At 42.3% G+C, this 27,110-nt stretch overlaps 1 protein-coding gene across 6 annotated transcripts in view; it reads right to left on the reverse strand.

Annotated features, from left to right (window-relative positions):
- The window catches only part of VTI1A (vesicle transport through interaction with t-SNAREs 1A), a 464,597-nt gene that overhangs the window by 101,883 nt on the left and 335,604 nt on the right, over positions 1–27,110 (reverse strand). The window contains exon 9 of one of the 6 annotated variants that reach the window (XM_058436017.1): positions 21,786–22,328. The exons of the other annotated variants lie outside the window; for them this stretch is intronic. Within the exon in view, the coding sequence (XP_058292000.1) occupies positions 22,298–22,328 (31 nt within the window). The 3' untranslated portion in view covers positions 21,786–22,297. Of the gene's footprint in view, positions 1–21,785; positions 22,329–27,110 lie in introns of those variants that run through there. 6 annotated transcript variants of the gene reach the window in all.

A 27,110-nucleotide genomic window follows, 5' to 3' on the forward strand; every position in this document is an offset into this window, starting at 1 on the left:
ACATGCATGCAGTTGGTAAATCATTCTGTAAAAGGAGATGGTATTTCAGGAAAGGTGAGAGGCACTGGTTGTCAGAGGCTGGAGAAGCTGCCTAGGAAACTTCCAGTGGTTGGATGGGAAGGTGGAGGCAGGAATCCAGGAAGCCGCTGTTTCCCAAGCCTGCCAGGCTTCTGGTTCCCACAGGCTGGTATCCATCTGGGCCTCATGCTGACAGTCTCCCGAGCACAGCCGAGCCTTCTCTCCCATAAACATCAAAAGGGAGGGGAGGGCATCGCATTGGCTGGCTCGGGGATACCTTTCCAGCCTGGGAAGGCAGCCAACAAGTACCTGTCAGAGCCCACTGATAAGTCCGATGGGTTTTGATCAGTAATGTGTAGTTACATTGCACTCTATGTTGCCAAATGTGTACATCAAATTTCAGCCTGGGCACCATGGCCGCTGCCATTCTTAAATATGGACTTGACAATGGCAGGGGGCCTGCAGAGTGGCTTTGCTGGCTGCAGACTCCCAGATAGGATCAAGGCAGCTCGCTTCAATCAAAGGGCTTGGAAAGAACTTGAAGAGAATTAAATAAGGATGTTCTAGAAATGCAAGGTATATTTAACTCCTCACAGGTCTGTAGATGGCTAGACCTGGAAAAGGCCTCCACGCCCTAGTCTAAATTCTTCATTTTATTTTATTATTTTTTTAAAGACAGGGTCTCACTCTGTCGTCCAGGCTGGTGTGCAGTGGCACAATCACAGCTCACTGCAGCCTTCACCTCCTGGGCTCAAGTGATCCTCCCACCTCAGCTTCCTGAGTAGCTGGGATTACAGGCGCACATTACCGCATCTGGCTTAGATTCTTCATTTTAGAGTTGAGGACTCTGAGGCCGTGAGAGGGGAAGAGATATGCCCAGGATCAGCCATCTGGGGCACAGCCAGGCCTTCTGGCCCCAGGTCCACTCTTGTTTCACTATCACCCTCTTTCTCATTCAAGCGGCCACTGCCTCTAACGGTGTCTGTACGTGATGGCAACTCAAACCCATCAGTGGCCCCACCTCTTCATGAGCCCAACTCAAACCCACTTCTCTCTAAAATGAAGAAGGAGGCTGGGTGCAGTGGCTCATACCTGTAATCCCAGCACTTTGGGAGGCCAAGGCGGGTGGATCACTTGAGATCAGGAGTTTGAGACCAGCCTGACCAACATGGTGAAACCCCATCTCTACTAAAAATACAAAATTAGCTGGGCATGTTGGCACATGCCTGTAGTCCCAGCTACTTGGGAGGCTAAGGCAGGAGAAACGCTTGAACCCAGGAGGCAGAGGTTGCAGTGAGCCGAGATTGAACCATTGCACTCCAGCCTGGGCAACGAGAGCAAAACTTCACCTCAAAAATAAATAAATAAAATAAAATGAAGAGGGGGCATGGGATGACTGGGAAAAGTGACCCCCAACTCCAGGCCAAAGCTGAAGTGGGAAAAGAAGAGTCACATTAGAAGGTAGCTTTTTTCTTAAAACCAAGATTACTCAATTTCGAGGCTGCCCTTTTCTCTGAGAATATGCCCTTTCCACTGTTTCAGTGTCAAAATGTCCCTTGTTTTATGGAGTGATGATGAGAGTAGATGGCAGGGTTTTTCCCCAGTGTCCTTCTTTGGACATTGGAAATGTACTCTCCCTTGGAAATTACTTTCTCTTACTTGGCAAAATAAATAGTGGACAATCTTCCAATAGGCCTATACTTAAAAAAAACAAAAAGGTCCATTCCAAGAAATCTGAACGTCTGTAAAGCATGGGGCTAGAAAATCCCACCCAGCTCTACTCTTTGGTGATTCTTCTAGAGAATGCGGCTGCAACAACATCCGCTGCAGTGAGGACAGCTGCAGCCATGGCAGCAGGGACGCCTGCATGAGCAGCTCAGGTTGGCTGGGCTTTACTCCAGGCCAGGCGCTGTTCTGGCATTTTATACACTGTGCCTGAACCCTCACAACAACCCTATGAGCTGGGGCCTATTATCATCCCCATTTTTACAGAGGAGGTAACCGAAGCCTCAACCCACTTCTCCAGCCCCATCTTCCACCACCGTATGGCACACAGATCATTATTTATATAACCGTGTGTCTTAGAATCTTTACTAGATCCTCCTTCGTTCTTTGATAGAAGAGTCTTGGACATCTTTACATTATTTTCTATAGACACAGTCACTGAGTACATAAACTTATTTTTATGTTTATTTTTTGAGACAAGGTGTCCCCCTGTTGCCCAGGCTGGAGTGCCGTGGCACTGCTCACCACAGCCTCAACCTCCCGGGCTCAAGTGATCTGCCTCAGCCTCCCAAATAGCTGGGACCACAGGTGCACGCCACTATGCCTGGCTAATTTAAAAATTTTTTTAGTAGAGATGGGTCTCCCTATGTTACAGGCTGGTCTCAAATTCCTGGGCTCCAGCGATCCTCCTGCCTCGGGCTCCCAAAGCGTTGGGATCATAGGTGTGAGCCACCACACCCAGCTGCAAGTTTATTTTTGTTGGTGGTGCAGGGCATTGATTAACCAAAGTCAACCGATTCTTCACTTAGTGCCTAATGTAAATACACAGTGCATTACTAAGGTAATATTCATTTTATTCTGCAGCATATTTCACCAGCTTTCTTCAACCACTGGCACATTGCCTGTTTTCTTTCAGCCTTTCAAGGGGCTTAATTTATCTCTTCTAGGTAAATGTGCGATCACCTGATCCCTCACCAAACAGTATGAGATAGAAAGAATGGCAAGTGTTCTCTGGGAGCTGCCAATGACCTTGTACCACACGATTTTTTATTTTTACATAACATATGGGTGAGGGGATACACTATAGAAAGATTCAGGTCTGCTGAAGATTTAATGTAGTGGATCTGTTGGAATAGAGTTCTAGACAGAAAGAAAATCAGATGGAAGAAACTAGCTAGACTCACTGTGCGAATCTGGGAAAGGACTATGGGTCCTTGAGTTTCCCCATCCGTGAAATGGTAATAAAGGAAGCTCTCCCAAGTATTTTCTGCAAGGGTTGTGAAGAGCAATATAACTTCCGGACAGTCTTAAAAAGAAAGTATCTTTTTCTGGTTTATGGCATACAAGATGTCATTGAATCTTTATAACTATCCTTATGTATTAGGACCTAGATCTGATGGCTCAGGCCTACCCAGGGAAAAGGCCAGGCCCACTCCAGAGGTGGCCCTGAAAGGTCTCAGCCCAGGGCAGATGTGACTGGTGTCTGGGCAAGGACGACCCCTCCCTAACCCCCAGCTTTAGGTACTCCTCACCCTCCCACCTCCTGCTGGCCATCCTGGGAAGATCTGCTCGAGAAGGATCTCCACCCCCACTGGGTCCTGACCCTTTACTGAGAAGCAAACCTACTGCTCTCCTGAATTAGTAACCCACCAAGCTCTTTTCTGAAGGTCCCTCATCCTTTTCAGCCTCCAGAGAAGCCAGACTACATTCGGGTGGAGGCTGAGCAACCACCCTCATTTTTGGAGCCAAACTGCTTGGATTCGAATCTAGGATTTACCACACATCAGTTATGCAGCATTGGTTAAGTTGCTGCATACCTTCTCTGAGATTACATCCTCTTGACTGTTTTAGTGTGAAAATGAAAATGTTCTTTATTTATGCAGTGATAGTAAGAGAAGATGTCCTAGTGTCTTTCCTTTGACATTAGAAATGTAGTCTCTCATTGGAAATTACTCTTTCTTACAGGGCAAAATAAAGAGTGAACAATCTACCATCAGGTCTCCACGAAAGAAAACAGTACCAATACAAGGAATTGCCACGCTCCAAAGAATCAATGCTCTGCTTTCCCTCTATTGGTAAAATGGGGCCAATAATAGCAGCATTCTGTTAATGAATTACATTAATAAATAAACGGCTTAATTCAATGTGAAGTGCTTAGATCAGTGCCTGGCCAATGGTAATTGCTCAATAAATAACTATAGGAACTATTATTACTCCACTCCTATCATACTCACCCATCTCCCCACATTAGTTCTTGAAACTCCTCCTTGTCTGGCTGTACCTCCTCATGCAGGCAGCCTCCTGCCTCAGGTGCCTTGTTCTGAAAGCCTACAAATCCCTCCTCGGATTCCTGCAGATGCCCAGGGCTCAACAGCGTCCTGATTAGCTTGGATTGTCCGGTCCAGGGTCCAGGCTGAGCTACTCGCCTGGAATCCCCGCCTTCAGCTCCTCTGCGGCTCTGTGACCTTCCCTGGGGATACCCCTTGATGGCCAAGATGCCTCTCCTGGAACATATTGGTGAAGACTTGGCTGCCTTGGCTTTTGTGATGGGCTTTATTTTCCTCTAAGATCTGACATTCGATACTTACCACTTAATAGTCATTTATTTAACACCTTTTTCTTTCCTGATGTCAGGAAGGAAAAACATTTTGGCAGAGGCTTATCAGCCACCTGCATCTCTGTCAACTCTTGAGGGATGTGGTTACGTTTTCTAGATCCTAACATCAGAACTCTCTCTCTCTCTCTAACGTCAGATCTCTCTCTCTCTCTGGGCTCCAGGGCCACTGCTCCTTGCCTAGTCCCCCCAGCCCAGGTGGAGGGGTGTCCTGCTGTGGCTAAGCCCTGGGCTGCTCTGTTTTCTTAGTTGGACACTGAATGAGACCCCTGCAGAGTGTGCTGTCTGTTCAAACTTGTGATATCTCTTTCGTAATCTTAAACTGACTTCACATACCCCAAAGCAGCATTAATCAGAGCCGAGCAGGTGAACTCTGGGTTAAGAACGCCTCCCCCGAAGGCTCATTAACGATAAGCAGGATGGTTGACTCATAGTTCTTAGGCTGGGAGGAGGGTGGGGTGGGGTAATGATCAGATAACAGAGCCCCCAGGTTTGTGCAGGTGAAGCCACATCACCTGCCAGCCTGGGAAGACATATCCTTCTCCCTAAACAAGGAAGAAAGTCCTGTGAGGGTGGGGGAGATCCAGTATGCAGGCTGTAGGCATCAGGGGCAGGGACTGGGAGAATGGGGGCACCTGCCCTTTTTCTAAAGCGAGGGGCTGCTGCTGACTGCTGCTGGGACTGAGACCTTCTGATTTACCAAGATAAGCCAGAAATGGTGTTCTCTTTGTGAAATCTCCCAAGTTTTAAATGTTGGCAACTAAGTCAAAGTTTTCCAAAACACTGGATGGCCAAAGAAAGCACATCTGTGGGGTAGATTCACCCTGTGGGCCTTCAGTCTGCGACCTCTGACTAGTTATTAAGGAAGAAATTAAAAGGAGAGGGAGTGGTGGTGAGCGCATCCCTGCCTTACCCTCCTGGAGATTCCCTTGGAGGCGGGAAAAGCCCAGCCCTCCTGACCCCGCGGCTCTCAGAAGCCTGAAGTTCAGCCTCTGTGGCAGCATCAATAACCGGGGTCTATACCGAGATCATCCAACTTAGCCCATAACCGATTCCTAACCGTGGAGTCAAAGGCCAGGGAGGGGTCAACAGGAGCCGGAAACCAGCCTGTGCGCGCCTCATGGACTCTCACGAGAAGCATACGCAGAGGTCAGGGCTGGACCACACATCTGCAGCCCCCTGACCTTGGCATGGTCTGCAGCACGTGGCTGGAAAAGCCCAGCTGGTGACTCTCGGGGAGGATGGTGTGCATTTTCTATGCGGCGTGTTATAGTTCAGGAGGCCTGGAATGGGAAAGCCAGAGGTCTCTCTTGGAGGGTGAGGAGCAAAAGCAGCCTTGTAGGGTTGCCTCTACCTACAATTTGCTGTGTGATCTTCCAGAGAACAAATAGTGCCTCAGTTTATCCATCTTTCAAATGGCAGTGAACATATGAGAACCCAGCACCCTTGAGGATGGGCACCAAGAACCGTATCTGTGGATTTGATAAAGATAAAGAAAACTAGTTGCCAAGGAGTAGTGTGGCCTTTGATCACTCTCTCAGGTCCTGTATTTGGCAGCAATGAGTAGGAAAATCACCCATGAATTAGGAGGGATCTTCATACAGACCAAGTCAAAAGGCAGCCTGCGTCTTGCAAAGAGAGAGCGACCTTTCACTCTGTCATTCTTTGGGGACACTCCCTTCAAGCTCCCTGGCCTCAATTTTCACAGATGAGGGTGATATCTGACCCCCTAACTAGTTACTAGACAACACGATGGCCCCTAAGTACCAATAATAAGGTGTTTCCACTCCAGGTCCTCAGCAAAGGGAACAACCTGAAATTCTCTCCTGTGGAAGACGTGTTGAAAGCCCAGCTGAGAGACAGTGTTGGCTGAGGAGCCTAGTGAACTGGGGTCCACCTCTCCTGCTGGAGGCTCTGAGGTTGACCCTGGAGCAGCGGAGAGCCCCTGAGGGTCCCACGTGCATAGCGTTGCTTTGATTCACAGCCGCACTGACCTAACACCGCCAGCCTGAGGAAAGGAGGACGGTCAGAGCGCCCTGCAGGGCTTGCTGTGCTCCCTGGAAGGACGCTTTAGAGCCTGGTGTTTACTAATCTGCACAGTGTGTGTCCCTGTGAAGAGGTCCCACGAGAAAGTGTTCTCTCTCATCAGAGCAGGGGAAAAGGCCGAGTTTCTATCTCACAGATTCTGACTCACGTAGCTGAAACGATTGCCCTCTCCAAGTCAGCTGCCAGAACGCCCAGAGAGAAATCTGTGTGCCACCTCTTACGAATGCATAGGCGATTCCACAGTTTGTGTACTAGCCTCCCCGTTACTTCATTTTGTAAATATTCAGTCTTATTGTATTGCATATATTTAGGTAAATGCTCTAATTCCTTTTGGGACCAAGACAGGTTCATACGTAGGCACTAAAGAGGTGAGAAAACAAACAAACAAAAAATCATCACGTCATCACAGACTGGCTACTTAATGATTCTGCCTTTAGTTTCCCTCTTATCCCCAAAAATTCTGTATCATATGATACTTGGAATATGAGTTTTCACATTTACCAAAATAATAGGATATCTTAATTATTTTTTTTTTCTTGAATCTCCTTTCATGGCCAGCATAGAGAGGTTTCTAGAATGAACCCAAACTTGGGACTCGGGGCCCCTGGGCTACTCCTGTAGCCAACTGCAGTGGATGGTGGGTCCCCTTTGTTTGGGGGATTTACAGCAATTGTCTTAACGACATGGACCTCTTTTGTGAAAGCTGCAGGCGTTCCCAGCAAATGTTGGCTGCAAATACACTAGCTGGGATGTTGCCACGGTCACGGCCCTTCCTCGAACAATCTAAAGCATATTTCTCTCTGTATATATTTGTTTTTTTAGATGCTTTAAAGCCTGGAAAACAATCATAGCTGAGGCCATTTCTGAGATGGCACTAAAAGAACCTACTCGGAGACAGATAAAAATAATGAGAATCTTTCTGTCAGGAAAGATTTAGAAAATATCACTGGCATTATTAAAATTTAATTTTTTACTCCGCTTTTTGGTTCCCCTTTCCAGTGATAATGAGCAGGACTGCACACCTCCGCCTTGCTAGTACTTGTTTTGTACAATAAATTCAGCCTTCCAGTCTGAAGACATTTCAGACAACAGTTTTGACTGCTATAGGCTTATTTTTTACCCTGTGCTATGCTTTGAGTCTTCCTATAAAAACCAGTTCATGAGATAATTTTCCACAAGGCCAGTGGAACTAATAAAAATCAATTGTGCCCAACTGGTTCAGAGAAATCTTGGGAATAGCCAAGGCAGAACTGCAGAAAGGGGGAAAAAAAGGATCAATGTATTCACTAATGGTTTACTTGATAGAGAACTATCAAATTAGCTGACAGGAGATGCTTGGCTGTAGGAAATTTCCTTTCAGCCTAAACAGAATGCCTTTTACAGGCCCAGGAAGAACTTTTCCCTCCCAGGGGTTGAAGATACTCTAGTATAGTGATTCTTCCAAGGACTTGCCCACACCAGAGCCAACCTGGGGCCTGACAGATGGTGGCCTCTGCTTGTCCAGAACCTCTTTTATATGAGAGGAGCCAGTTTTGTGAAGAGGTGGGCTGCATTTTACTTGAATTGCTCTTAGACCACGAGATCAGTGGGTTGGGAATTCATTAGTTCACTTGGATGCCTTAGGTTCTTGAGACCTTCTCACACCCCCTTGCAGATACATGACAGCCTTTTTTTACCGCGTTTTTTTTTACGGAGTCTTGCTCTGGCACCCAGGCTAAGAGTGCAGTGGCTCAATCTCGGCTCACTGCAACCTTGGCCTCCAGAGTTCAAGTGATTCTCCTGCCTCAGCCTCCCGAGTAGCTGGGATTACAGGTGTCTGTCACCATGCCTGGTTAATTTTTTTAAAAACATTTTTTAGTAGAGACAGGGTTTCATCATGTTGGCCAGGCTGGTCTCGAACTCCTGATCTCAGGTGATCTACCCACCTTGGCCTCTCAAAGTGCTGAGATTACAGGGGGCAGCCACTGTGTGTGGCCCCCCGACAGCTTTTAGATCACCCATATTGGCTTCTTGGCAATCCAAGTGGGATTTCAAGGGGGCACCTCTTTTATAATCAGAACACAAGGCTTAACGACCGTCTAGCTTTCATTAGTTCAAAACACTAGTTGAACTAATGGCAAGTCTTTGCACAGAAAGAAAAAGAACTGGAAGGAAACGCAGCCAAGTGTTAACGGTGTTTATATTCGGGTGGTGGGTGTTTTTTCTATCTTTATGTATTTCTACACTTTCTTGAATTACTGTATCTTATTACATATATAATAATTATTTAAAATAATGCTAAACTAAAAATTCAGTATATTGAATAAAAGAAACATAATAGATTAATTTATTCACAGTGTTATAAGAGAGTAAGAGGGGGCTGGGCGCAGTGGCTCATGCCTGTAATCCAGCACTTTGGGAGGCCGAGGTGGGCAGATCACCTGAGGTCAGGAGTTAGGGACCAGCCTGGCCAACATATAGTGAAATCCTGTCTTTACTAAAAATACAAAAATTTGCTGGGCGTGGTGGCGCATGCCTGTAGTCTCAGCTACTTGGGAAGCTGAGGCAGAAGAATTGCTTGAACACAGGAGGCAGAGGCTATAGTGAGCTGAGATTGTGCCAATGCACTCCAGCCTGGGTGACAGAGTGAGACTGACCCTCAGAAAAAAAAAAAAAAGAGTAATAGGGAATGTGTAGGAGAAAAAAAAAACAAGGGTAAAAATTATTTAAAATTTTTTTTTCATGACTTCTACTATCCTAAGTCCTTCACTCAAATTCTTTTATTTAATCCTCATAACAAATCTATGGCAAAGGTGTCAATGTTCCCATTTTCCAGAGGAGGAGACTGAGGCTTAGAGAGTTAAGTTAGCCAAGATCACACAGCTACTTGGTGGAAATGCTGGTATTTAAAATCGGATCTGATGTCAAAGACCACATGCAATACAATGGTGAGGAAAATAACAAGTCACAGAATGTCTTGCTTTCTAGCTCTAGTTCCAAACGGCTGTGATGCCAGGTGAGTCACTTTGCATCTATGATTAAAGTCAGGGACAACAACATCTGTCCTTTTTTCCTACCTCATGGGTTCTTGTGATGCTCAAATTAGATCACATGTGTAAAAGCAGAGAAAACGCAACGTTCTCCTCAAAGGAATATGGTAATATGATAATATTTCATATAATATCAGTGAGTTGAGAGTTGTCACAAATGCTATTTGGGTACTGATAATTTTCAAAGAAAAACTTATACAAAAGTAGAATTATTACTAAGACTATATTGAACGAATTTGTTCTTGATGATTCAGAAAGTTTAACAGAATCTGACCCTATCCTAGTCATCATTAGGACCACTAATTTTCTTGCTCATAATATATTATGTAAAAAGCAAGGGTTATAAATGGTACGTATAGTATGATCTGAATTTTGCAAAAACTACATATATAAATGTAAAACAGAAATCGGAAAGATATACATTGAAATGTAAATAATGATTGTGTCTAGGCGTTGGGATCATAATTTTAATTTTTTATTTATTATTTTATTTTATTATTTTTTAGAGGCAGAGGCTCACTCTGTTGCCCAGGCTGGAGTGCAACAGCGTGATTATAGCTCATTGCAACCTCAACCTCCTGGGCTCAAGCAGTCCTTCCACCTCAGCCTCCTGAGTAGCTGGGAGCACAGGCATGCATCACCATACCTGGCTAATTTATTTTTTGTAGCGATGGGGTCTTACTATACTGTCCAGGCCGGTCTCGAACTCCTGGCCTCAGGTGATCTTCCCACCTAGCCTCCCACAGTGCTGGGATTACAGGCATGAGCCAATGTGCCTGGCCAGGATCATGATTTTTTAAAAATCTCTGATTTTTTGAATTTTACAATTTTTTTTTTGCATTTTGCATTTTGATTTGAATTTTGCAAATTTTGGGGTAATAAATATGTATTATTTTTATAATGAGAAAATATGATCCAGCCCCCTCTTCCCCATAGTATAAAAACATCACCTTTTTCCTTGGATAAAACTGCAAAATAAATTCTGAGCTTTGTGGTTGTTTGAGTTCTAGTGAAATAAAAGTTTATGTGGAATACATTTAGAACTTAAAAAGTGAGGGGTGAGGGGTGTGGGCACCTCATCTTCTTTATACAGGTCAGACTCAGTCAGTTGAGGGCTTTTGCCGACACAGCTTGACTGCAAACCATCAGAGGTCAAGAGCAGGAGAGTACACAGTGCACCTGGAGAGAAAAACCTCATGCCTGCAACTGCGATGATGTCGTGTAACATCAGCACCTAGTCTGATTCTAGAACAGTCTGATGGTTTGCCTGATGGCCTTAGAAGCAGAGCCTTGCCTGCTATCGGAGCACACAATCAGGAGCATAGCAGAAAAGCGCCACCCTGTTTGTAAAAACAAGGCCCAGTTCAGAGTTCAAGCAGTGCCACCAAGAAAGCTATTTTTAAGTATCTAATTGCGTTTGTAGCATCTGGCATTTTGCACGCTTCATTTTTATGACTTCAGCATGATACATGTTCCACAAAACAAACAGAAGAGAGATTAAGTGTGGTACACTGGATTCATGTTGAATATTCCCAGTATAGAAACATTATAATATGCCCTAGAGATTATTCCAGGGCCAAGTAAAACATTACCCAATGTATAGAACCTTGGAATGGGGAATACTTAGCAGTGCAGGAGAACGGGAATTTACTTCATTTATTAGGCCAGTATACAGCCTCAGATGCTAACATGCACTGATAGGAAATGCCAACATTTCAACTTGAATCAAGGCTAGAGCTCATAACATCGACACTTTGCCTTTCAGCAGAAGATCACAAACAGGACAAATCTGGGTTTCTTGTACTAATTGGGGAGGTTTTCTAATTTGCTTATGATATCTGCCTCATGTCGAGCTAATCTTCCTCTGGTTACCTCCTAATGCTGTCTGAAATAATCCGCTTACTCCTGGTCTGTCCGCAGCACTTTATATCAAATAACACTGGCTTCCTTAACACAGCCACAGCAAAAGGCAGCCTCAGCCCCAGCCCTGTGCTTCCACCTCACCGAGTGTGCGACAATTACTGCAGATGCCTGTAACAGAGCCAGGCGAGGCAAGGAACAAGAGTGCATCACAGGCTTTTGAGTCAGTGAGATTGATGATGAAATATGTGCTAAACAGCACCAATTAACAACTGAAAGCATAATCTGATAAGCATTTTGAAAAGACTGAGACATAACTTTGCTTTCTCAGACAGGCAGGCAAAATATTTCAGGGTGTTGAGCAGCCTACGTAATTATCACTATCAACATCCAAACTCAGTTCAAAAAAACTTTTTTTCTAAATACAGTCCCCACATTTCCCCTCTTTTAAAAGGCTCATGTAAACATTCACTGACACAACCAGGAGGCTTCATTGATACGGGATGGCAATACCACTTCAGTAGTATCATCGCCGTATCTCGACTCGGTTTTTATGAGTTAGATTTTTGAAGAGTTCTGGGGAAGGAAATGTTTTAATTTTCATAAAGGAGAATCACTCAAAATTCCAATGCTCATAAAACATGCCCTAGGTGTGTGTGTAGGGGTGATTATGTCAACAAACAATAGTAGCATTGGGCTAGAGTGCTGATTTGGGGAAGAGTGTGGTACTAAGGTGAGAGCCAGACTCGGGTCCCAGGCAGGCTCCTGGGCTGTGTGACCTCAGGCAGAGCACTTTCTGCTTCTGGGCCCCCATTTCCTCATCTGCAAAGCATGAGATGTTGGGACACGTAAGGACTGGGGGATTTCTAAGACTCCTTCTAACACTAAGAGTCTACAGGTTTTGTTTGTTTGTTTGTTTGTTTTGAGATGGATTCTCTCGCACTGTCACCCAGGCTGGAGTACAGTGGCGCGATCTGGGCTCACTGCAACCTCTGCCTCCCGGGTTCACGCGATTCTCCTGCCTCAGCCTCCTGAGTAGCTGGGATTATAGGTGCACACCACCACATCCAGCTAATTTTTTCTATGTTTAGTAGAGACGGGGTTTCACTATGTTGGCCAGACTGATCTCAAACTCCTGACATTGTGATACGCCTGCCTCAGCCTTCCAAAGTGCTGGGATTATAGGCGTGAGCCACCGTGCCTGGCCGAGTCTACAGTTTTTAATCGAAAAGTTCTTATTCCTTTCCTATAAATGTGTCTATTCTAACTACGCAATCCCAGCATCTCTTTTCCTCTTCTATGCAACACATCATATTTGAAAGCGTTTCCCTCACATTTTAGGAGGCTACTGAAGTGAAAAAAAAAAGTTATATTGTTTAATCTTACTTTATAGGAGTTTGCTTTTTTATTAGAGAACAGACCCAGAACAGTGATCAGTGTAAGTTATACGTACAAAGTGAGGGGGTGCTGTGGGGGGAAGAAAAAAAGAGGCTGCCTTCAAGCGCCTTGTGGAAATGTATAAAACAAGCAGCGAGATAGTCCTTTGCCAAACACTGTCATAAATTTTTTATTTGGCAGCTAACATTCTCACTAGTTTTCTTGGCAGCAATTGGGACCTTTAGCAAGAAAGGTGCAGAAGAAAAATACCTTGTTTAGAGATGTTTTCAACACTTTCTGGGATTTTTCAGAACTTCTGCCTGCAGCACATTTTTACAACTATAGTCTCCAATCACCTGATGAGTGGGTGGTGGGGTTTAAACTTTTTTCTTTTTTAAAAAAAGAATATATATAGAGAAAGTGAACAAGCAGTGCTACCCCCCTCTGGCCTTTTGCTGAGCGTGTCTTTCTTATTTTTTGTGGTAGGCATTTCTGATATCCAAGTGGTTAGTCTTCTCTGTCTAGACAAAAAACTGAAAATAATATCAGAATGTACCTTTTGTTGCGCCTGATACTATCTATATTGTATTCCCAGATGACAGAGATAAATGAAAGTGAAACAAGCTGATGACTAGGGCATTTTTCTTCAACAGTTCCGCCAAAAACAGGTCCCACCTGTTGCCTTTGGGTCAGCTAATGGGCCAAGAGCTGCCTGGATTCAAAGCTCATGTGAGCACATGCAGACGGGATCCTGGCAGTTACACCCTGATGGTGGAAGGAATGAAACAAGAACATGCAGAGCTGGTCACTGCCATATTGGAGAACCTCAAGCACCAAATGCTCTTTGAGGAGGGGTCTTTGGGATTCTGGGAAGTAGAGACCCAAATCCACACAGATGAGGTCTTTCATTGCAAGGGTGTCCTAAACGCTTTCTACAAACACATTCTACAGACCAGCAAAAATCCTCCTACCAGGGGACTTCCAGCTATGAGTGAAGAGGTCGGCAAATTCACAAAACAAGTATAAAACTGGAGAATGGACCAAAAAAAACCCACCTCTTTTAGTGATCTGGATGACAACCAAAGGCAAAAAACAAATTGAGAAGTGCTTATTCACAGAAAACTGGCAGAATTTTGGGTAAGAACAACCCCACCTCACCCCTTAGCTTAGTTGGCTAGAATGATGGTTTCACCAGGGTGGGGCTGCCAGAGGAGGCTGACTTGATTTGGAGCAGAGGGCAAAACCCAGGCCTAGCAGCACTGTCAATAAAAGTAGCAAACTTGGTAGGATAATGAATGGTGAAAACCCACACCTCTGCTAGCCTAAAGTTACAGTCCTAGTTGGGGTGGGTAACAGGCCAACCAAAAATGTGATGAGGAGATCCTGGAAATGAAAGAGCCACAGAAGTGCTAGATAAGCTCTCTATGCATCTCTCATGGAGTGGGAAAGTATATGTATGTGCTGGGAAGACCTGAGAGACACCAGTGAGAAGCCAAAGCCAAGGCAGGCTTGGGAACTGGCTGAACTTTGAATGTGCTCTGCAACTCACACACAAATCACTGCAGAGGATGGAAGCCTTATGGGTTGGAGGTTTTTGAATACAGTCTCTGCCCAGTCATTGGCTGACCACTAAGCTATGCACACAAAGGGGCAACCCCTAGGAAACCAGCCTCATAAAATAAAGATAAGATTTGAGGAAAAAAAAAAAAAGCAACAACTGAGCAGACTGTAGGGGAGACAGATTCTACAGATTACATTCAGGAAAGCTACTTAAAAATACTAGACTCTTGTGTTACTACAATATATTATCTAAAATGTCCCATTTTCAACAAAAAATGACATAACAACAACCAAAAAAAAAAGGAAACAAAAAAAGGTGTGATCTATATATTCAGGGGAAAAAAGCAGTCAATAGAAACTGACTCTGAGTGGCCCTGATGTTAGATTTAGCAAAGACTCCCAAGCAGCTATTAGAAATATGTTCAAAGAATTGAAGAAAATTATGCTTAAAGAATTAGAAGAAATTATGATGACGATGCCTCAACAAACAGGAAATCTCAACAGAGAAAGAAATTATAAAAAAGAGCCAAATGGAAATTCTACAGTCGAATATACAGTATATGAAATGAAGAGGAATTATGAACTTGAAAATCTGTCTAAAGAAATTATCCAATCTGAAGAAGAAAAAGGGAAAAAGACTGATGAAAAATGAACATGGCTTCAGAGACCTGTGTGACAATATCAAGCATACCAATATATGTGTAATGGGAATCCAAGAAGAGAGAGAGTAGCAGATAAATATGTTTGTAGAAATGATGGCTGACAGCTAGACTCTTGAAAATAGTAAGACAAAAATGACTCATCATGCACAGGCAAATAATAATATGATTAATGGCTGACTTCTCATCAGAAACAATGGAAGAGAAGACAGTAGAATGACATATTCTAAGTGTCAAAAAGAGTGAGGTGGGGGACGTATCAACCACCTCAACCAAGAATTCTATATCTAGCAATACTATCCACTAAAAGTGAAGGTGACATAAAGACTTTTCTAGATAAACAAAGAATAAGAGAATGTTTTGTTGGTAGACTTGCTGTACAAGAAATACTAAATAAAGTCCTTCAGGCTGAAAGAAATTATGCCAGATGGTAATTCAAATCCACAGAAGGAAATAAGAACACTGGAAATGGTAAATATGTATGCAAATATAAAAGACTGTATAAATATATATATTTTTCTTCTCTTCCCTTAATTTCTTTAAAAACCATTAGATTGCACAGCACTCATTATAATTTTGTATTGTTGGGTTTATATCATGTGTAGATATGATAATCATAGTCATATATATACATATCAAAGGAAGAGGGAGGAAATTGGTTATATTGGAATAACACTGCTATATTTTATTAGAATTAAGTCAGTATTAACCTGAAGTAGATCATGAAAAGTTACAAGATACAATTCCTAGAGCAAAGACTGAGAACATTTAAAAATGTAATAAAAAAAAATCAATACGTGAATTAAAATGGCATACAAAAATATCTATTTTTAAAAAGGAGGCAGAAAAGCAGAAACAGAGGAACAAAAAGACATAAGGAATATAGAAAACAAATAGCAAAATGGCAGACATAAATTCAACAGGACAAAAAAAAAAAATCACATGTTAAATGTTAATGGACTAAACACTCCAATCAAACAGCAGAGATCGTTAGACTGGATATAAAAGACCTAACTTTATCCTGTCTATAAGAGACACATTTCAGATTAAAAAGCACATACAGGGTGAAAGTTAAAAGATGAAAAAATATATGCAAATAGTAACTATAAGGAGCTAGAGTGTCTATATTAATATCAGACACATGGCTTTTAAGACAAATAGTCTTGGGAACAAAAAAGGATGTTTCACAAATATAAGAGAATCAATGTATTGAGAAGATAAAACGATGAAAAACATACACACACCTAATAACTAAGTCTTGAAAAACATGAAGCAAAAACTGACAGACAAAAGGAGAATAGGAAGTTCAACAATTATATTTGGAGATTTCACTACCCTATTCTCAGTAACTGATAGAATAACTAGACAGAAAATCAGTAAGGCTATAGAAGACTAAATAGACTAGATATAGAAATCAACATTTATAGAACATGCATACACCATATATAGGCCATAAAACAAGTCTCAATAATTTATTATTAAAGACATTGAAATAATAAAAAATATGTTCTCTAATCACAAGACTAAATTAGAAATCAATAATAGAAAGTAATTTGGTGGCCAGGCGCAGTGACTCATGCCTGTAATCCAGCACTTTGGGAGGCCAAGGCAGGTGGATCCCTTGAGGTCAGGAGTTCGAGGCCAGCCTGGCCAACATGGTGAAACCCCGTCTCTACTAAAAATACAAAAATTAGCTGGGTGTGGTGTCGTGCGACTGTAATCCCAGCTACTTGGTAGGCTGAGGCAGGAGAATTGCTTGAACACAAGAGGTGGAGGTTGCAATGAGACAAGATTGTGCCACTGCACTCCAGCCTGGGCGTCAGTGCGAGACTCTGTCTCAAAAAAAAAAAAAAAAAAAAAGAAAAAAGAAACTAATTTGGTAAGTCCTAAGTATTAGATAATTAAGTAACACATTTCTAAAGAATGCATGAATCGAAGAAAAAAATCACAACAAAAATTTAATGAATGAAACAAACCATAATTATCACGATTTGTAGGATGCAATTTAAGCAGAGCTTAGAGAGAAATTTATCTGCCTAGTTAGGGAAAAAGGAAAGGTCTCAAGTCAATGATCTAAGCTACCACATTAAGAAAGAGCAAATTAAGCCCAACACAAGCAATAAAAAGGAGTAAGGGTTAGAGGAGAAATTAATACAATAGAAAGTAGAAAATAATAGAGAAAAATCAATGAAACCAGAAGTTGGCTCTTCAAAAAGCTCAACAAAACTGATAAACTTTTAGCTAGAATGACCAAGAAAAAAGGGAAGAAGATACAAATTACCAATATCAGGAATGAAACAAGAACATCACTACTTAACAAAAATTAAAGGATTACAAGGGAATATTCTGAACAATGTTATGCAAACAAGCCAGATAATTTAGGTAAAATGGACAAATTCATAGAAATACACACATTACCAAAACTGACTCAAGAAAACATAGAATACCTGAATAGACCTATAACAAGCAAGTAAGTTGGATTAGTAATTTACAATCTTCCCACAAAGAAAAGCCCAGGACCAGCTGGCTTAAATAATGAATTACATCACAATTTATGAAATAATACTGTTCCTACACAAATCGTCTTAGAAAATAATGGAGAGACTATGCCAACTTGTTCTATGAGGCCCGTATCACCCAGATACAAAAGTTAAACAAAAATATTACAAGAAACATTCTTCATAAACACAGACACCAAAATTCTTATTAAACTGAATCCTGTAACATATTAACAAAGCTTAAATATCATGACCAAGTGGGACTTATCCCAGAAATGCAAGGTTGATTTAACATCTGAAAAACAATTAATGTGACACATGACATTGATAGAATCAAGAACAAAAATCACATAATCATCTCATTAGACACAGAAAAAACACTTGGCAAAATGTAACACCTACTCATGATAGAAACTCTCGACAAACTTGGAATAAAAGGAGACTTTTTCAACTCGATAAAGAGCATCTATGAAAAACTTACAGCTAATATCATACTTAATGGTGAAAGACTGAAGGCTTTCTTTCTGATTGGGAATAGGGCAAAAATGTCTGCTCTTACCACTTCTGTTCAAAATTGTACTCAAGCTTCTAGCCAGTGCAATCTGGCATTTAAAATTTACAAGTAAAAGGCACCCAGATTGGAAAGGAAGAAGGAAAATTGTTGTCATTCACAACTGACATGATTCTGTATGTATAAAATCCTAAGAGATCGACAAAATACTACTAGAACTAATACACAAATTCAGCAAGGTCACAAGATGAGAACATACAAAAATCAAGTGTATTGCTATAGCCACAAATAGTCTGCAAATGAAATTAAGAAAACAATGTAATTCATAATAGCATCAAAAAAGAATGCAAAACTTAGAAACAACTTTAACATAATGAGACCTGTACCCTGAAATCTATAAATGTAGCTTTAAAAAGTAAAGATCTAAATAAATGAGGAACAATTCCATTCATGAATTGGATGATTCAATATTGTTAAGATGACAATTCAATGCAATCCTTGTTAAAATGCCAGCAAGCATTTTTTTTTTGGGGGGGGGGGGTGAAAATGTAAATGGGAATTCTTAAATGTATATGTAAATGAAACAACTAGAACTAGAATGTATAAAAACGAGTTTGAAAAAGAAGAACAAAGTTGGAAGACTTATACCACCTGACTTCAAACTTACTATGAAGCTACTGTAATCAAGACGGTGTAGTCTGGGTGTAAGGAAGACACAGTTCAATGAAATAAAACAGACATTCCAGAAATAAACATTTATATTTACAGTCAATTTTTGACAAAGGATCCAAGGCAATCTAATAGAGGAATTGGATACCCATATTTAACAAAATGAACATAGATCATAACCTAAACTATACACAAAAATTTAAATGGGACACATACCTAAATGTAAAGGCTAAACTATAAAATTTCTAGAAGAAAACATAGAAGTAAAATTTTTCTAACCTTTGGACAGGAAAAGATTTCTAGGTAAACCACTACAAGCATGATCCATAAAATTAAAAATTGATAAATTTTTATCAAAATTAAAAACTTTTGCTTTCAAAATTCCTCATTAAGAAAATAAAAAGACAAGCCACAGAGTGGGGAAAAATACTTGCAAATCATATATCCAAAAAAAGGTGTGTACAGAGAAGTATAAAAATAAAGCCCCTCTATGGCTTTGTAGCAGAGTCTTAACAAGCTCCAGAGCTGCCTTCGATGGGGAGGGGCTTCTCTGCATTGCCTCTGGTCATTCCTCTGACAAGGATTCTGAAGGAATGGCTGCCTCCAGGAAGGCTCCTGGGGAGCCCAGTGAGCCCCTTGCTCCCATCTACAGCCTTCATGGACCTCTGCCCCCACTTCCTTCCCTTTCCCACCATTCTGGGGTTCTGCTCAGCTACACCACTGGCATGTGTGGGAAAACATTACTGGCTGTGCTTATATTCAGGGGCGTGGAGGTCTTTTTCTGTATAAGTTTACAGTAGAGAACAATGAAAAGACTAAAATCCAAAGCCAACGGGGGCCAAGGGATCTGCCTACATCTTGAGTTTTGCCATGATGTGAAAACACATGGCTTCAGAGTGTAATATGAACAGCCCCGAGATCTCTCCAGGGTGGAATCTGTGTTTTCAGCTATGCAGAAATACGTACGACGGACCTTTTAAAAAGTCAGTGGGAGGGTGTGTTAAATGAAAATCAAGATAACCTTTCTTAGGCATGCTTTCCCCATATACGCCAAAATTTTTTCGTTTTGACTAGCATAACGGTTGGAGAAATGCCTTAAAACAAGGGAAGTATCTATTTTTCCCCAACCTCACTTGAATTGGGCACTCTGGGATGAAGGGGAGGTTTGCCGTTTGTAGACAAGAATGAAGCCTTTTGTGAACAGCCTAAGTACACCACTGACTTGCTTTAAAAAGTGTCAAAGGCTATTTCTGGAAAATGTGTGGTTGACTGTGCCAAATTGAAACACTGACTTATCGCCCAATTTAGCTTTAAAACATTAGAACTTACAATTAGGACTACTCTGTTTACTCCAAATGAGTTTGTCAACATGCTGCAAATATATTTATGTTATCATAATAAAAGCAAGAAATAGGCAGGAGTGGTTTCTCACTGCTGAAGGCCACACTGAAAAGCACTTCAGAATACTGAAATTTGAGCTGCCCTATCATATAGGCAATTTCTTTTCTCCCCGAAAAGCAGATGCTGGGTGTAGCTATATTAGTGCATAATAGGTTTATTCTCATTCACAAAACAGGAATTACTTTATGGCTCCAAAGTAAAACTAGTGTAAGGAATATACCAGCAGATTTGCTACAGATGTGGTCTCTGACACGTACGCACGGGGAATCTACTATTAATCACGTTAAGATTTGAACGTTATAAAGTACAAGGCAGACATGCGTTAAGTTCAAGGTCTGAACTGATAAAAAAACACGAGGAGAAGAGAAAAAAAGATTAGTGTGCCTGTGCCCATCATTTGTGTTTAAATGTTCTGCTTTAAAAGATATTATTCATCCTTTTCCCTGTCCTCACCCCATTTTGCTTCAAGGTTGGTCTGCCTTTTGTTTCCTTCCTTTCACTCTGACACAGATGACAGTTCTCGGGAGAAGGCAGCCCTTCGGCTGTCCTTCTTGCTTGTTGGAGTAGGACAGGAATGTGCTTGTTCGGCATTTGTTCAGGAGTGCCTAGACTCCCTGGACTCTGGGGACTGGGAGAGCCAGCAGCACATGCTGGAATCGGCTCAGCACCCAGGCCCTGCAGGCCTTTGTCACCACCTGCCTCCAGGGTTAAGGTGGCCATGGTAATTATGCCAAGGCCATGCATTACTCTGACAAAGTAATCCATCAAATTATTTCTCACAATTTCAATTCTCCCTTCGAATTTTCCTTACTTCCAAAGCCAGCTGGATATTATATTACTGAAGCTGTTGAAAAGGTAGAACACTAGCCATGAAGCCAAAGGCCACGGCAACTATGCAATGCATAAATTTTTATTGTTTGCTCAGTATTGAAATCTCATTAGGGTCCATAATTCATCTGAACACCATGAACATTTACATCTGTTGATCATGAGAACCTAGAAGGAATGTACACCTTTAGCTAACTTGTTTTCAGAGGAGGCAGTGTGTGTGTGTGTGTGTGTGTGTGTGTGTGTGTGCACGTGCACGCGGGCATGCACATACAACTCATATGTTTTTAGCCCTTGAACAGCTGTGGTTTAAATATCCCTTACTCAAACCAATTTCCAACCTGAATTTAAATATCCCAAAGTTGTTTTCATTTGGCAGCTTTCAGACAAAGACTCAGTTCTCTTCAAGTCCGCTTAATCAATGTTGGAAAATTCCACTCATTGCACATTGGCCATAATGCAGCTCTGCTGTGTTAATTACATCAGAATTATCCCAAAGATTACACACCTTTCATTCAATGTATATATGTTTTTGTCTTCACTTAATTATGACTTCAGAATCAACTTGAGAGAGGAGATGTAACTGTGACTGTTTCTGGGTCCCAGGGATATCCAGATTCGTGTCTACTTTTTTTGGTGTGTGTGTGTGTGTGTTATTTGAACATCTTTCCCACCAAGTTCTGCACTTTCGATCTGATGGTGTTTTCATTTATGAGGCCCTTACCAGTTCCATGAACACTACAGTTTGAGTTATAATCACTGAACCACAGATTCAAAATTAGAAGGGGAAGGGGCCTTTAGGGCCACCTAGCCAGGCCAGCCCTCTTCTAAGCTGGAATCCCCCTCCAGCAACACCCCCTGACAAGTGGTCCTTCAGGAATGTATCCATTTTTGGAATGAACTATGGCAGCAGCTGAAAGGCTCTTAGCAAACACTCCCTAGCAGTTCAGGGCAGAGATGAAGAATGCTGTGTCCGATGAGAAGTCTGCAGGGAGTTTAGGTAGAGCAAATGTAATTACCCAGACTGGCATCTGGCTAGGGCACCAGCTCGAACAGCCCCACTGTAATTCCAGCTGATGGCAGTGACACCTTCTGATGAGAGTCTTGTCAACTACAAGCTGCTCTTTAGCCAGACTTCACTGATACGCTGCGACGGGAAAAATCGGATACAGATGTTTTCACTCAGAAGGCCTTGGAAACGCTAAGGTCCTATCTTCTCCTCAAGGAGAAAGAGCATGCGCTTCCACGCCGAGAAAGACGCCAAAGGGCCTTAACACAGGGGCTGGCTTGATCCAAGCGTCATTGCAACATCCTTTTCCAGTGTGGCCTCCAAGTCGGCGTGAGGTTTTAGTGTTCCACGCTCAGCGCTGCTTTGAAAGCCCCAGCACGCAACTGGCAACAGCCAGTGAAACGGCCCTGGACACACAGAGTCGAGCAAGCACTTTGATGAGGTCTGTGGGAAACGATCTGGCTCCAGTCTGGGGGTGCGGTGATGAGCAAAATTAGGTCCCCGTCCTCGTAGAGCTTCTAGGTCTTAACAAAATCACATGTACATAATATAGAGTTTTAAACTGTGGTAATTGCTACAAAGGAAGTGGATATGATACTATGAGCATCTAGAAGAGGGGACTTGTGTCAGTTGAAGGGTCTTCTAGGAAAGGAGATGCTGGAAGGAGTTAGGTGTGCAAGAGGTTTCCTGGGGGTAATACCTGTAGCAGATAAATGGGGGAGGAGGCAGAAATGGGCAGGAAGAGCCTCGGACCACAGTGCAGAGCTGACAAAGTCTCATTTGTTTATTTTTTAGACAGAGTCTCACTCTGTTGCCCAGGCTGGAGTGCAGTGGTGCAGTCTTGACTCACTGCAAGCTCCGCCTCCTAGGTTTAAGCGATTCTCCTGCCTCAGCCTCCTGAGTAGCTGGGACTACGAGTGTGCGCCATCACACCCCACTAATTTTTGTATTTTTAGTAGAGGCGGGGTTTCACCATGTTGGCCAGGCTGGTCTCAAACTCCTGACCTCAAGTGATCCACCCGCCTCAGCCTCCCAAAGTGCTGGGATCACAGGTGTGAGCCACCGCACCTGGCCAGGACTGATAAAGTCTTAACCAACCCAGTGAGGAGCTCTGGAGCCAAGACAGCCCCGCAGAGGAATCCCACCTCAGGCAGAAACTGCCTAGCTTCAGGACCACACACTGTGCCTAGTCAATGACTGGGGGCCGCCTGGGAAGAGTGTGGCCTACCTCTGATGCTGACATGGGTTTCTGAGGGTACAAACACCTGGGGCAGACTGCATGCCTGAAAGGTTGACAGCTGCACCTCTGTAGCTGCTGTAGGACTGAGCTTTTCTAGAAGCCCAGAGAGGGTGTCCCAAAGGTGGTAATGATGTTGAATTAAGATCTGGGCCGGGCATGGTGGCTCATGCCTGTAATCCCAGCACTTTGGGAGGCCGAGGAGGGTAGACTGCCTGAGCTCAGGAGTTTGTGACCAGCCTGGGTAACATGGTGAAACCCCATCTCTACTAAACTACAAAAAATTACCTGGGCATGGTGGTGTGCACCTGTAGTCCCAGCTACTTGGGAGGCTGAGGCAGGAGAATTGCTTAAACCTGGGAGGAGGAGGTTGCAGTGAGCCGAGATCAGCCTGGGCAACAGAGCGAGATTTCGTCAAAAAAAAAAAAAAAAAAATATTCTGAAGAATGCACTAGGTTAAAAACTGAAGTGGTAAGGTGAGTGGGAATGAGAAAAGGATTCCAGGCAGGTGGCATAGCATGTGCAAAGGCCCTTTATCTGTAGAGGAACGCTGGGGTGCCCGGGGAGGAAAAAGCCAGGAGGAGAATGATGGGAGGGAGGTGAGCTGCAGAGGAAACAGAGATGGAATCGTGCCAGCCTGTGGACCATAATAAGGATTTTGTTTCTATCAGCCATGTGGCTACAAATTTTACTGATATTTAGTTTCCTAATCTACAAAATGGGAACAACAATGCATACTCGATAAGGTTAACACACGGGTTAAATCAGATTATGCATATTGAGCACTGACTCTAGTTCCCGGGACATGAGACAGCACATGGTTAATTATTATAATAATTTTAGAAAACCTCCATTGGAAACGCCTTCTGCAAGAAGCAAAGGAGAAAAATGGGCTTATTTTTACATTTTGTTTTCAACGGCTTAAAAGTTTGATTCTGAAATAATGTGCCTGATTTGAGCAAACTCCAAGTGAAATTACTCAATGCCTTTTCCACCAAGATCATGGTGCTACCACATTTTCAGTTATTAAAATTCTAGGCATATACGTAGGTTATTTTATTTATTTATTTATTTATTTATTTATTTATTTATTTACTTATTTATTTTTTTGAGACAGGGTCTTGCTCTGTCTCCCAGGCTGGAGCGCAGTAGCGTGATCATAGCTTACTGCAACCTTGAATTCCTGGGCTCAAACGATCCTCCTAGCAGGGATTACAGGCACATGCCACCATACTGGGGTAATTTTTGCTTTTTTTTTTTTTTTTTTTTTTTTTAAAGAGACAAGGTCCTGCTATGTTGCCCAGACTGGTCTCGAATGCCTGGCCTCAAGTGATCCTCCTGCCTTGGCCTGCCAAAGTGCTGGGATTACAGGTGTCAGCTGTAATCTGCCATACAACTAAGTTTAGAATTAAACAACCTCAGTAACTCAGAACTGAGTAGGTAACAAATAGCTTGTAACAAAAAAATAATCTGTGAGAAACCTAAAGAACAAGGAAGTTCTCAGCCTCAACAGCACATTGTAAATGGAGGAATGTGGCTATAAAGAGCATGAGAGCTTCTATTTAATAATAATGTTGAAAAATAATTTCTTCTCTCACCAATCTCACCTGTTTATGAGAGTAATCCTTCAGATGCCTATTTTCCGATTATTCTAATCCATAAAATGCCAGAAACAAGAAAATACAAAATGAGGAAAAACGTATGTTGATTGGAGATGCTGAAACAGATTTGATTGCCAAAGAAACTTTGTACCGAGATGGTCATTTTTTTGAATAGTGGGATGAGCATGTGCTAACAGAGCAAAGACATTCTCTAAATTCAAGTCCAGATGATCTGAAATAGCTGAACATAAGCCCAGCGCCTACACCTTTGGCATCATGAGTATACAAGAGCTTAGAATAACCTGACCTATAGGTGAAAAAAAGAGGACAATCTCTCTTATGTAGATATATATTCGCAACAAACTTGTTTTATGAGTAGCAGTTTAAGAAATCACTGTTTGCTCCAGCTTGCTTATCTCTGTGTCAAAATCTAGTCTCCTCTTAAAAAGATAAAGCTGGCAGCCACTGTTTTACAAGCTCACACACCACTTCCTTTGACTTCTTAGCGTCTAGTAAATACACAATGCTATTATTTTCAGCTGCTTATCCCCATGTTTATTCCATCCGAGTTGATTCTGACTCCTTCTGACCCTTAAAAGAGTGCAGAAGACTGAAATTATCTGGCCTCTACTCTTGGAAATCTCGAGATGAAATATTGGTAATATCACTCAAAAGAACTGGAAGTATGTGTACCCTTTGGTATTTCTTTCTCTTGTCCCTTTTCAAGCTGCGATAAAGCAAATGTGAGATTTCCACAGCCACCTAAACAGAAACATCTTTGAGAATTTGAAAGTATTCAACAAATCCACTTCGATTATTATTCTTATTTTTTTCCTTCTTTTAGGAAAATGTGTCACTCAGTTCCTGAACTTCTCTTGCATATTTCTTTCCTGTGCCAAAGGCTTATCAACTCTTAGGTCATCTTGATATGTCAAAAAACTTCTTGGATCACAGAGCTGAATCTAAGCAGACTGGACAGGAATTTCTTCATTCAGACAAAAAAATGTCTGATAAGAAAGCTATTTATGTCTCCCAGTAGAGCAAGGAGGCAGTCTACCTTTGCCCATATGTTGTATGTTAGTATTGACTAAACTAAAAAGAAATTTTCTTTCCTGGAGGACTGCTACCTGATGGAACTGCTCCATGCTTCTGAAGCTTTCATTAAGGTGACTCATACTGCAAGTAATTTTAAAAAACCCTCCCAAGTTTTATCTTTTGCCATAGATTTGCCAAAGATTTTTCTCAGTAAAATAGGAGTGAATAGGAAAAGCTCTTTGTCCTGCATAGAATAATTAAATTCTTTTTTAAAATACAACATTTTATGAAAGATTTGCACTCAGTCCAGATGGTATCGGGGTTGTGGTTATTTGTGGGTCATCGGTTCACGTGGTGACACTGGGGCATAATTCGCAATGGCCATCTCTTATCAGGGGGACAAGTGGGGTAACAATGGTGAATGGTCTTGGCAGAAGAACTTCTACCAGTGCTCAGTCACCGGCCTTTCCTGAAGCCATTCTAAGGTTCTTCAGTTCAACAACATGGAGATGATGGCTTTGGTATTAAGTTAAAAATGAGGTGATGTTTATCCAGGTAGCTGGTAATTCCAACTCATAGATCAGAAAGGTCCCTTTCTGGAGTAATGTGAGCTCCATAAGGCTATTATGGAACTTGCTATCACCATTTTTTTTTCCTTTTTTTGAGATGGAGTTTTGTTCTTGTTGCCCAGGGTGGAGTGCAATGGCATGATCGTGGCTCACGGCAACCTCTGCCTCCCAGGTTCAAGCGATTCTCCTGCCTCAGCCTCTCGAGTAGCTGGGATTACACGCATGCGCCACCATGCCCAGCTAATTTTCTATTTTTAGTAGAGACGAGGTTTCTCCATGTTGGTCAGGCTGGTCTGGAACTCCCTACCTCAGGTGATCCACCCGCCTCGGCCTACCAAAGTGCTAGGATTACAGGGGTGACCCACCATGCCCGGCCACTTTCACCAATACTTTGTATTTGCTTCTGTGAAAGTTAAATGACAAAATGGGCAGAATCGAGTTTCACTGCAGCACTTCCTTAGTGAAGAGGCCAGAGAATGAATGCCACAATTTCCAGGAAACGGAGGCCTCTCGTCTCTTTCCCTGCCAATGAGCTCTGCCTGTGATTGATGAATGTCAGGCATGGAATTAAAATGAGATAATCACCAAAGACTACTGAGGAAGGTATCTCTATCAGGCAGGTCTTACATTCAGAATAAAATCCTTTCTGGCGAAGTCTTGTTTTCACTTTCTAGCCCCAGAGATGGCCCTTCCTCACAGTGCTCTGTCAGACTCAAAGGATAAACCTTCTACATAATTAAGCACTGCTCCGTGGCTGTCTCCACCCTCCCAACTGAAGAGATGGCACTGATTTGTTGGTGTCAATTTAGTGCTTGTATTGTGGGCATAAAGTCCTGAAACTTTCTATGATGGGACTAAGAAATC

This window comes from Hylobates moloch, unplaced genomic scaffold, assembly GCF_009828535.3.
Source record: "Hylobates moloch isolate HMO894 unplaced genomic scaffold, HMol_V3 SCAFFOLD_3, whole genome shotgun sequence".
Lineage (NCBI taxonomy): Eukaryota > Metazoa > Chordata > Mammalia > Primates > Hylobatidae > Hylobates > Hylobates moloch.